This window comes from Oryzias latipes, chromosome 8 (genome assembly GCF_053564925.1).
Source record: "Oryzias latipes strain Hd-rR chromosome 8, Olatipes_Hd-rR_3.1".
Classification (NCBI taxonomy): Eukaryota; Metazoa; Chordata; class Actinopteri; order Beloniformes; family Adrianichthyidae; genus Oryzias; species Oryzias latipes.
This window is the reverse complement of record NC_136244.1, coordinates 3,305,156-3,317,272: the sequence shown is the minus strand read 5'-3', so window position 1 is coordinate 3,317,272 and position 12,117 is coordinate 3,305,156. Positions and strand designations below refer to the sequence as shown.

The 12,117-nt window shown below is 42.1% G+C and overlaps 1 protein-coding gene across 18 annotated transcripts in view; it reads right to left on the bottom strand.

The window, feature by feature from the left end:
• caskin1 (CASK interacting protein 1) overlaps positions 1–12,117 on the bottom strand; it is a 117,590-nt gene that overhangs the window by 12,843 nt on the left and 92,630 nt on the right. For 10 of the 18 annotated variants that reach the window (XM_023957764.2, XM_023957766.2, XM_023957767.2 and 7 more), the window contains 6 exons: positions 10,142–10,223; positions 9,708–9,808; positions 6,028–6,138; positions 4,096–4,197; positions 2,637–2,775; positions 972–1,115 (listed from right to left, as the gene is read on the bottom strand). In XM_023957764.2, the coding sequence (XP_023813532.1) occupies positions 972–1,115; positions 2,637–2,775; positions 4,096–4,197; positions 6,028–6,138; positions 9,708–9,808; positions 10,142–10,223 (679 nt within the window). The remainder of the gene's footprint in view (positions 1–971; positions 1,116–2,636; positions 2,776–4,095; positions 4,198–6,027; positions 6,139–9,707; positions 9,809–10,141; positions 10,224–12,117) is intronic. The other 8 variants (XM_078951134.1, XM_023957768.2, XM_078951125.1 and 5 more) reach the window with 1 other exon arrangement.

Below are 12,117 nucleotides of genomic sequence, written 5' to 3'. Positions count from 1 at the left end.
TAGAGTTCTCACCAAAAAGTTCTATTTTGGTTTCATCTGACCATAGGACATTCTCCCAATCCTCTGATTGATCATCCAAATGCTCTCTAGCAAACGTCACCTGATGGGACCTGCACATGTACTGGCTTTAGCGGAGGGACCCGTCTGGCGTGCAGTGGTGTAGTGTGTTACTGATGGCCTTTGTTTATTTTGGTCCCAGCTCTCTGCAGGTCATTCACTAGGTCCCCCGTGTGGTTCTGGGATTTTTACTCACTGTTCTTGTGATCACTTTGACCCCACGGGGTGAGATCTTGCCGGAGTTCCAGATGGAGGGAGGTAATCAGTAGTCTTGTACGTCTTTCATTTCCTAATAATTACTCCTACAGTAGATTCTTTCACACAAAGCTGCTTACCTATTGCAGGTTCAGTCTTCCCATCCTGGTGCAGATCAAACATTGTGGTTCTGGTGTCCTCAGACAGCTCTTTGGTCTTGATCATAGTGGAGTTTGTAGTGTGACTGTTTGAGGTTGTGGACAGGTGTCTTTTTTATAGATAACCAGTTTAAAGAGGTGCCATCAATACAGGGAACGAATAGAGGACAGAGGATTCTCTACAGAAGAATTTACAGGTCCGTGAGAGACAGAAATCTAGCTTGTTTGTAGTTGACTAAATACTTATTTTCCAACATAATTTATCAAATAAATTCTTTGAAAATCAGACAATTTGATTCTCTGGATTTTTTTTCTCATTTCTCATTACAGGCCTCTTTCATCATTTAAGTGGAAGAACTTGCACAATTGGTGGCTGACTAAATACTTTTTACCTGACTGTATAGTAGAGTATGGAAAAGGTACATTGTGGTACTGATCAAGGTACTGATTTAGAATATGATAATTTGTTATATTAGCATGAATTCACTTTGCTCTGTGTTTTACCTGTGACTGAATCAAGCTGAATCATAACCAGTCAGTCAGAGGCGATGCTTCACTTACCCTCTGGGGGCGGGCTGTCAATAGACATGAGTTCCTGCTGTTGCGTGATTGGCGGTGGCTTTTTTCTCGGAGAGCCCCTCCCATCTGTCAAGCGCTGTAGTTCTGCCAACTTCTTCACTGCCAGCATCAACTTCTTTTGGTGGCCTGCGGCAATGATAGAGTCAAAAAATGGAATGAAAATAACCGTCTTTGTACAGACATTGTTCCTGGACATAAAAAAAAACATATAACACTCCAATAAATTGGTTCCTTTGGGGTCCATCAGATTTAATCGTTTATTTATAAGATTTTAATGTCAACAACACTTGTTCCCTGTTACTGTAACTTTTCACTTTGAGATTTAATTTTTTACACATTCAGGGTCTTCTGAGACCACAAACTTTCTTTTTTTTCTTTCCAAGACGTTTCCCCCTAACGTCTTTCTTGTGGTTACACTTGGACCTCTCTGGCTGAGTCATAAAAAAAGAGTGGTACTGAAGTGACCTGGTTTTGGAGGAACACTGGATCAATTCAGCCCCATGAAAAACCCAGTTTTGCACTCGCTTTGCCTCTAAAAGAAATCTTTTTGTCCTTTGACTTTAATGCAGGAAAACCTGAACACAACATTTACAAAACAAGACTTGAGTTTTTTCAGTGCATTTCAATAGACTCATGCAGCGTTTTTTTGAGCACAGAGAAGAGAGGATGATAATACTTTTAATTTTTAAACTGAGTGATCCGGATGATCAAATCCCCTGATCCGATGTCATAGATCAAAGTTTGAATACTAGGTTTTCACAACTTGGTTGGATTAGATCAAACTTGTTCAGATCTGCTCAGATTGGGATTTCCAAATCTGTCCCGCCTCATCAGAGATGAGAACCCAGAAAAAGGTTGAGTTTTCCTCCGCAGCATGGAAGACTGTACAACATTTGCGACCAAACATGGGTACAAAATACCCAACAGAGGCCTTTAATGGAGATTAAAGGCAGGATTGAATCACCAGACCTAAATCCCAGTCCTCAGGAAAGACAGAAATTTGATTTGAAATACCCAATTTTAGTTTAGGATCCAATCCTGGAGGTTTAATCTTATGGGATTCTGTTCAAAATACCGACCCTACGGCATCATCTTTACATTTTTGGATTAAAAGTGTTTGTTTTTCAAAATTGAGGTAAATTTATACACCAATGTTATACAGCTGCAACAAACTGATGACCTGCCTAGGTTGTACCCTTCCTATACCCAACAGGAGCTGGGATAGGCTCCAGCAACTCCGTAACCTTAAAAGGGATTCAGTGGGTTACGAAGATGGATGGATGAACATTATCCAGGACACATGAACCAGTTTCCCAGAGGAGGACACTTCTGTCCTCTGTTTTTGCTGCTTTAGTTACAACTCCAGAAATCTATGTATGTGGGAGGGGCAGAGTCACCAGCTGCAGCAGAAGATGACTTTTAAGGAGAGTAAAAACAACATGTTTTTTATGTTAGTCTTTATAATTCTTCAAAAGTTCATAAAGTTTTTCCTGTATTGCTAAAGCACCCGCTTTGATAATTATCTGCTAAAAGAATCTAAAAGCTTGTTAATTAAAGCAACAAAATGTTTGTTTAGTCACATCTACTGGTCTGCAGGGAAAAGGTGGGAATAAATCGACTAAATAAATCGAATAAATCAAAACGTACCCAGTTTGGTGATGCCGATCTCCTGCAGGTCTTCCCATGTGATGTCGGTGATGAAGTCGACGTTTTCGTAGCCATTCTGAACCAACACCTGGTGGTACTGACTGAGCCCGATGGCGGACAACCACTCCTCGAGGTTGTTCTGTCAGAAAACCACAGAAATATCTGCTCAGCTGATGTCTGAAAAAGGCTGCAGCTGCTGAACAATATCATCCATTTCAATGTATGCTCTACTCACAATAAGCTACATGGGTTTTTACATGAGGGCTTTTCCTATTTGATCTGAATTTAATGAAATACATAAAATTCCCTTCGATATTAATAACAATGAACGAGAAGTCACACTATTTTCATTAGTTTGATATTTTTTATCCCAAATAACAAAAATTGACTGTTTCGACAGCAGGTATGCTCTCCATTTGCTGCAATGACAGCTTGACAGCGGCGTCTCCTGCTCCTCACTGGCCTCATGATGTCGTTCTGAGGCGTCCCACTCTTCCACGAGTGCTACATGCAGTTCTGCCAGGTCACTTGGAGGTCCCATCATCCAGTCTCTGCTTGGACTGGTCCCACACGTGGTCTATGGGGTTCAGGTCAGTGTTCAATTGATGATGATGGTTCTATGCTGATGAGACTGGACCATCTACAGCTAACTGGTGATGCCTGCCCAGACCAAAGTGGACCCTGGAGACCACGTTGACCTCGACGTATCGCTCCCTTCGCCTTCTCCACCAACGCTGATGACCATGGTTACAGCACGGTGACCTGACACTCATCCGTGAACAGGACGGTAGACGGTTGCTGCATCGTCCAGGTCACGTGGTCTTCACTGCAAACGTTCACGGCGGTGTCTTTATGTGGGTGGAGTCACCTGCAGCGGTCGTCTGTCATTCTAGTCAGAGCGGTGGAGTCGAATGGTTCGTCTGGAGACCCTAGAACCCCTCACATCTGGTAAACGGGCCTGCAGCTGTGTGGCGTTTGCTAAACCATGTCTGAGGTCAGAGGTCATTAGGTTCTGGTCATGGTTGTGGTCTGTCAACCATCAACCTGAAGGCGCTGTGGCCAGGAGATGCCGCTCGTCCGTTCAGTGGTGTCGTGTCTCTGTGGCTCTTTGAATGAGGAACTTGGAATGACTTACTGACTAAATCTGCTTTTTATCCCCACAGAATGTCGACATTGAGGCCACGCTGAAAAGAGTTTTCTTTTAGAATGTTTTGGTTTTGGCTCCTATAAGTCAGACACACTAAACACAGTGAGACCCTGATGTGGAAAAGGCCAAGTGTGGTGTTTCTAACACCCTGATACAGTTTACCTCCCTATCCTGAAAATCTGCACAAAAACTGTTGACAGCATCCACTGAGTTTTTCACAATATCCTGAACTTATTGTGAGTGGTGTTGTTTCCTAAAGTTGAGGTTTGTGTTGAAGGCTGCATTTGTGCGTTTGTGTTAAGTTGAACTCACAGGTTTCTGCTCAGGCAGCCATTCTGTGGCACTAAGTTTGTTGATCTCCGTTGTAATCTTCTTCCTGTGACCCGGTTTGGTGATCCCGATCGCTGTCAGGTCCTACGCACAAGCAAACACACATGAGACGCCGTCCCAGAACACACAAAGTGCTCCGAACCCAGGAGACGCCTTCTCTGCCACTCACAGACTCACACCAAGGAAAGCTCGCAGCACAAGAAAAAAAAAAAAAACATCTAAAGAAAGCTTCTGCCAACAGAGGAGAAGATGTGAATGTGTCAAAAAAAGTAAAGAAAAAGTCTGCAATGATAAAAAGCTTGAAAAAATACACATCAATTCAGCGTCATGCTAATTTTTGTCAAGTTTCAATTGATAGAAAATGTTTTCACAATGTTTGCATGAATGCAAATGGAAGAAGCAGCCTGATTTTATGAGCTCTAAAAACCCCTCACCTGAAAATCTGCATTTTTGTCCATAAAAAATGTATTGTGTAGATGAATATTTAATGTTTTTAATGATAAAATCTGATGAATCGTTAATTTTTAAGCAACAAATGTATTTTCTGTACAAAAGAATATGATGGTAATCGTTATTACAGGTTCCTTTTGTTTATTTTTTTATCTTCCATCAGATTTAAGTTCATGTAAAACACAGAATTCCTGGAACTTTTCCTGTCTTGATGAACTGATCATAACCAGACATACAGATTTTTAAAAAAGAACTAAAATGTTTTGCTGATCGAAGCATTCTGTTTATGAAATGTCAGATATAAAAATATAAAACTGTTTCACTAAATGCAGTTAGGGAAGTTTGGTTTCTTTGTTAAGTTTTAAATTATATATTTCTTTTTTTAAATATTTATATTTCAAGTTCATGTATTTAAAAGGGACAGGTTCTCTCTTGAACCTCTCTACTGTTTTTCATAGAGCTGTAGTCATTTCCCCTTTGTGGGATCAATACATTTCTATTCTATTCTATTCTGTTCTATTCTATTCTATTCTATTTTGTTGTAGTCGTCCCCTTGTTTCAGATTTTTCTTGTTTACATTTAGTTTTTGCGTTCATTTACCAAAGTTTTAGTTCCCAGCACAGAGCCAGGGGTCCTGCGTTCATGACGTCCACCACCATGTTTCCTGGCTGCTGTGGAAGAACTTTACCACAGAGAAAACCTTCAACACGGCAGGTTGGTTTCCTGTCAGCGGACGTTCTCCAGGTTCACCTTAGGTTGGATCTACAGGCTTCACAAAGCATCCAATTTCCAACAAAACTCCCAACGAAAATATTGGACGAGGACCACCAAGAGTCTCAGCCAAACTGCTGTCTTTGCAAAAGCTTCTCATGCACTCTGTCAAGCATGGCGGTGAAAGCATGATGATTTGGGATTCTTTTACACACTGAAATGATTGAATTTAGGTCAGTGCTTAAATAAATCAATGAACTGAAGCCAAATTTAAAATATAGACAAAGCTGCTACTCTGCAGTGTATTTATCCAACGCCTTTTAAAGATCTATAAGTTCAAAAGTAGACAATTAATTGACAATGCACATTATAATCTGGTGCGCCCTGTAGTGTGGAAAATGTAGTATTTTGTTTTATTTGTAAAACATTTCCAGTTCACTTTCAAGGTTTCCCAAAGCTTAAAATGGTGTATTTCTTGAAAGTTTCATGACAAACTAGTTTTAGATGTTTTGTTGTTGTGATCTCAGAGAGACGAAGGCAGGACCGCACCAGTTCAGGGGTAAAAGGGAAACCAGGGCAGGTGCGACAGGAAGCACAGGCGGTTCAGGTGTCGTCTTTTAGGGAAATGACATTCATGCATAAGAGGACAGCACAGGGAGGGAAGGGGGGTGGGGGTGGGGGGCCTGGCTAGTTTTCACTTTGCTCTGTTAACGGGGGGTGTAAAATCTGGGGCTCGGGGGTCACATGCCTTACCTCCGGGGTCATTCGGCTAATGGTGGGCAAGTCATACCCAGCATTCAGGAAGTTTGGAGCGTAGACCTGCAGCTGAAAGTCACTCAGCCATTGGACAACAGCCTCTGAGCTCTACAGGAGAGAAGACAGGGGGGACGTGGTCACTGACAGGGTGTCTGCTTCCTTAATGGACACTTTTCACCAGCAGGGTCACGGAAGGATTTGGAGGGGCTGTTTATGATGTCTGTTTTATTTCTCAATCAATCTTTGTAAAGTAAAGCCGTTCAGCAGCATCAGAACCGGTCTGGATCCAGAACGCTTGCACTGGTTTGTCCCACTTGGCTCTGGTGGTCTTAATTTGTGAGAACGAAGGACACGACATTTGTAAAAAAAAACAAAGAAACTTGAAGCTAATCTGTATTTGTATAAAAAAAGAATATTTGGAAATAGTTGCTGTTAGTAACAGAACATAGACAAATATAAAGTAGACTGGTTCTTCAGTCTTCAGTCGTCATCTGCTGAACAGAGGCTACATGAAGACAAGTGTATTTTAGTCATCTGGTTCTGGAAGATGTTCTACTTTAAAAGCTGAGTTTGGTCTGTGATGTTCATCATAGATAAACGTTCACTGTGAGAGACAGAATGTAAACAAAGAATCCAGAACCCATGCAGAAAATAAAGATTTGGTCTATGACAAACATTCACCTCTATACTTGGTTGGTAATGTCAGAGGTCAAAGGTCTTCAGCAGGTTTGCACAGTTGCTGCTATTTCGGTCCATTCCTACATGCAGATCTTCTTAAGAGCTGTGATGTTTTGCGACTGTTGCTGGGCAACACAGACTTTCACTTCCCTTCATAGATTCTCTGTTTCATTGAGATCCAGAGTCTGGCTAGACCACTACAGAACCTTGAAATGCTGTTTACGTAGATGCCCTCTGGTTGCCTTGGCAATGTGTTTGGGACCACTGTAATGCTGAAACAGAGTGAGACAATGGTCTCACTCATGGAAGGAGGATTTTGACCATAATATGTCCATATATTCATCCACTCCTTAATACAGATCAATTGTCCTGTTACCTTTGCAAAAAGCAGTGACAAACCATAATGTTTCCACACCCCCGCTTCACAGTGAATGTGGTGTTCTTCAGCACGGTGAGTGGCACTTAAACTAAAGATTTCCATTTTGGTTTCATCCAACCATGACGTTTATCTGGATCATCCATATGGTCTCTGCAGAACTGTAGACGGGCCTGGACATGTGCTGGTTTTAAGCAGGAGGATCTTTGGAGAACTCCATGGTCAATCCATGAAAGCTTGACGTAAGCGTTGTTTCTCTTTCTTCCTACATCCCACTTTGGACATTTCTTGAGCTCTGTGCTGCAAGGTTCCGATGAGACCAGGTTTGTGCTGTAGCTGGTGGTTCAAGTTAATAAACCCTTGTGCTATCTTAGATGACCCCACCCTTCCATTGACGTGTTCTCCCTACCATGACAAAGGTGGATAAAGGTGGAAAGATTTCATGTAATCCATGGACACCAGTGAAGATCACAAATCATTGAAGAAAAAAGGTTCAGAGCACTGTCTAGTGGGTCTAGATGACCCAACTCCCAATGTTAAAGTGCCTAGGATAGCACAAGGGTTACGAAGTACTGATCTGTATGAATGCGTGGGTATTCTGTAAACTTGTAGATAGATGCCTGTCCTCTCCAATGATCAGTGAAAAGTCCCAAATAGCTAGGCTCTCCTCAGCATCCTCATGAGTGGATTTTTTTGTCAACAGAATTGATGAAAAGCATGAAGTCATCCAGTTCCTGGGCTTTGATCTTGACTTAGCCGTTGTCCGTGTTTCAGAACCAGAGTCTGGGAATAATACCTGTGGAAGAGGAGTCCAGAGCTCTTCTCTCAACTTTCAGCACAAACAGGTTATAGAGAATGCTTGAGACTAGGGACCCATAGCTTAGCCATGTCTTTATCTGTAGAGGTGGTTTCTGAAATGCTGAGACAAACTTTGGGTAATTAGGTACTGTTTTTGTCCTTTTCTTGTAATCCAGACTCTTCCTCACTGCGTGACGGCCTTAGTGATGGGGAAACAGGTGAACTAGCGGTTACATCAGAAGACACAAATGTCTGGGACCAATGGTTTTCATCATTGGTACCAGAGTACCACGATGAACATTACAGATCTAATTCTTGCAAAAAAATGATTTTTGCCCCACTGTATCTTAGATTCTTTCTTTTTTCCTCCCAGTTGTTGTTCTTGGCTTTTCCCTTCGGGGGTCGCCGCAGCGAATCAGCTTTCGCTGATTTGGATATTTGGTTCGGCAGACAGTTTTACGCTGGTTGCCCTTCCTGACACAACTTTGTATTTTAACCAGGGTGAGGACCGGCACAGCAAGACCCAGACTTGGGCCCCCCCTGTAGCTACATAGTATTAATTGGTAAAAATGCTCCATCTGGTTACCTTTATGTTAAATTTACCAAAGAATTCAACTCTGAATTAGACACGTTTACATGACTCCAGTCAGTGGCGGAGCGAGAACATTTTATGTTGGGGCAGGAGGGGGGCAGAGGAATTCGGAAGGGTGACAAATGAGAACAGCAGAGTGGACGGCCATTACAATAAAAGGACCAAAACCACACATATGAAATGGTTTTATTATTGTTATTCATATTAAAACAGCAGTTCTATTGGCTGAGGTTCTATAGCTAACGCTTCATGGAGCTTGTTTGAATACGTTTTTTAATCTGTTGCAGAGACCACGACCAGTCAATTTACGTTATCGTGGAAGGACTTTAGTGATACATACTAGAGCACAGAGGCTGTTCTGAAATCACGTAAACAATTGAAGAGTTACGCCTACGCCAGAGCTGAGGTCTTCAAGGGTTAATTTTATCTACCCTGGTGTCGGTGCTCCTCTTTTCTGCATCATCTTCCTCACAGCTCCTTCATGATGTCCGGTTTTTCCTCTTCGAGCTCGTCCCTCATGGGGGACGGATCAGACGACAGTCCAGTGAGGAATCAGGACTCCACAGTGGCTAACAGATGGTCATTAGACCATGCTTTACATAGCAGCACACACAAAAACTGCAGGCACGCTCACCATGACCACCTGCCGTTCAAAGATGCTCCGCGGTTTTTCAGCGTCCAAACCCAAAGCTTTATTTATAGTTTTTTCTTTATTTTTTTACCAAATGTCATTTCATTGTTGAGGATTTAACGGGAGATTTGACCCCTTTTTTCATGTCGTACTCCCACACCCCAACACACCTGCAAACAGCCCCTTAAGATAGGTGTTGCTGGTTTTTGAGATCTAACCCCCGGGGAAAGAGATAAGTAAGAAGCTGCAATGGAGGAAGAGAAGCTGCAACCAAAAGGAGTGAGTGATGAGGAAAAGAAATGGAAAAAAGAACAGCATACGCTCTCTGATGGCTGCACAGGAATCACCACATCCAGTCACACACTCACCGTGTCGTGGCTGCATCCAAACACTCGCAGCACGGATGAAGCCAGCTGTGAGAGGAACCGCTGGGACATCATTGTGTGTGTGTGTGTGTGTGTGATTGCGTGCATGCACAAGAGTGGTGGTTAAGAGCGGGTGAGGTGGCGGCGCAGATACATTCTCATCATCTGATGCAGGCGACTGTGTGCACGAGAGGAGCGCTTTTACGCTCAGTCTGTGGACAGAGGGGGCCGTCCTACCTTCCCTTCGACTGGGCCCTCCCCCTTCCTGGTTGCCGTGGCATCATAAGGCGGCGCTTCGTGTAGCGGACAGCCCGATTGGCTCGCTGTCCGAGTGGAGGCTGTTTGGGGGAAAAGAAACACCAGATCCGTTGAGTCAGATTGTCTGAAACCTGTCGGACGATTTCTGCTCTATCTCCATCGGCGCTCAGACCAACAGCCAATCACACGTTTGCTTTCTGAGAGACTAAAACACAGTGAGCCAATCGCAGCTTTCTGCGCCTCCTCCCACAGCTCCTGCTTTACCATCTGTCTGCTGAACCAGCCAAGATCTGTGTGAAAAACTCACCACCACAGCTTTCAAAGTTGACTCGTACTTTTTAATTGTCTGTTTTTTTCAACCCGTTTTTGTTTTTAAAATACCTTAAAGCAGCTTAAAGTTTCACCCGTCTTACCTGCAGGCTGGTCCACAGACTTGGACTGCTCCATTAGATGCTCCTTGGCTTTGGCCGACTGTGACAACACCGTGGCCAGAAGCTGGAATTACACAAAGATGCACATTTATAAGTATTTTCATTTATTTGCAGTCATTTGGCACCGCTTCAATGTTAATATTTTAGATAGTTTATTTCAGACCATTTTGCATTTAGATCCAGAAAATTCAAGCTCCAACCAGAATATTCGATCGTCTCTGAGCTGTTACAGTGGAGCAGAACAGTAAACCTGGGTAAATCCTGCTCAGGTGTCCAAACCAGCGATCTGCAGTTTGACTGCAGACAGGTGAGAATAGAAAGACGCATAGGTGCTTCATGAGCCACCATTCAACACCTCATCTATGTGTCTGTGGACAGGCCCCGCCCTTTTTTGGTAAACATCGACATTTGGCACTAATAATGATCAGCCTTCAGCAGCTTGTTACCTATTTTTGTAAATACACCATGGTATGGGTGAATTCTGAGTGGCTGTGGATTAAAAAGTGATCCACAGTGATAATGCACACCTAAAAAGGAGTTCCGGTCAGCCTGTCCAGATACTCATCTTGTGATTTATCAGATGATTTAATAATTAATCTGTGTTGTGATTTTCTATCAACTTTAAAATCTTTTCTTTTAAATAGCAGGAAGGAAAATTGTTTACCCCAGAGAACCAATGGGGTCAAATTTGGTTCCATTTTTTTCTTCTAAAACGTGTTTTGTATTTTACGACAGAGTTTCAGGGCCACAAAACAAAAGAAGTAAAATTACGAGATTTAAAGTCGTGAATTTACGACTTTTTTCTCGTAAATTTTTTTTACATCAAAGTCGAAGAGAACACACAGGGCAGCAGGTGAACGCCGCGCAGCAGCGGAGTAGACTGACTAAACTTAATGGAACAGGTGAGCTGAATGTTCATGGGCAACGTAACAAATGTTTGGAAGCTCATTTGTTTGATTTATAATTCATTAATGTTTTATGCATTGATTGGTGGCTTGCAGGATCTCTGCAGACGTTGATGAAAACATCGGCGTCCCTGCAGATGTCTACTTCAATCCTTTCTTCCTCCAAAGACCTCAGATCTCTAAGTCTGTGTGACGCTTTCGTCGGAGGAGGAGCACTTTTCAGAATTCAGAATTTCAGAATTCATTCATCTTTGTTGTTTTCTGTTGAAACGGGACGTATCATCTGGAGAAAGGGGACTATGAAACATTGTTTTCCTTCCCCTTTAGTGTTTCTTGTGCGCATGACAGTCACATGACGTAAGGGAACAAAAGGACTTCTGGGAATGTGATTGAAAAGGAGAATAGAAAAATGAAAATAAATTATTGGTCCTCCTCAACCAAACGTATCTCTGAGCTCCTTATTTTACAGATGAAACTCCGCTTTAGCGACACCGAAGCCCGGAAAGACTGACAATAATTTCATTTTGAGTCGCCAAAAGGTTCAGAATTTTTTGAAACCCGTCCGGAAAAGAAGCTTCACAAAATGCTCCACATCTTTCATCTTCAAGCTAGGCTCCAATAAACGGACAACTTGGGTGTCTCTTCTCGTACATTTACAAGATTTAAAGTCGTGAAAGTACGATAAAAAATATTGCAAACTTATTAGTTTTTTTCTCGTAAATTTGCAACTTAAAATCTTGTGAGTTTACAAGAAAAAAACATCAAAGTTGTCTGTTTACTGAAGCCTTGCTTGAAAATGAAAGATGGGCGTAAATTTGTGACTTGAAATCTAGTAAATTTGAGAGAGAAAAAACTTGTAAATTTAAGAGATTTTAAGTATAAATTTTATGACTTTATTCTCGTAATTTTTATGACTTTGTTTCTCGTAAATTCACGACTTTAAAGTCGTAATTTAAAAAAAGAAATTAAACACTCCGGATTGATGTTAGATGACCCCGCTATACTCCGGATAGATGACCCCACTCCCAATGTTAAAGGATAGCACAAGGGTTA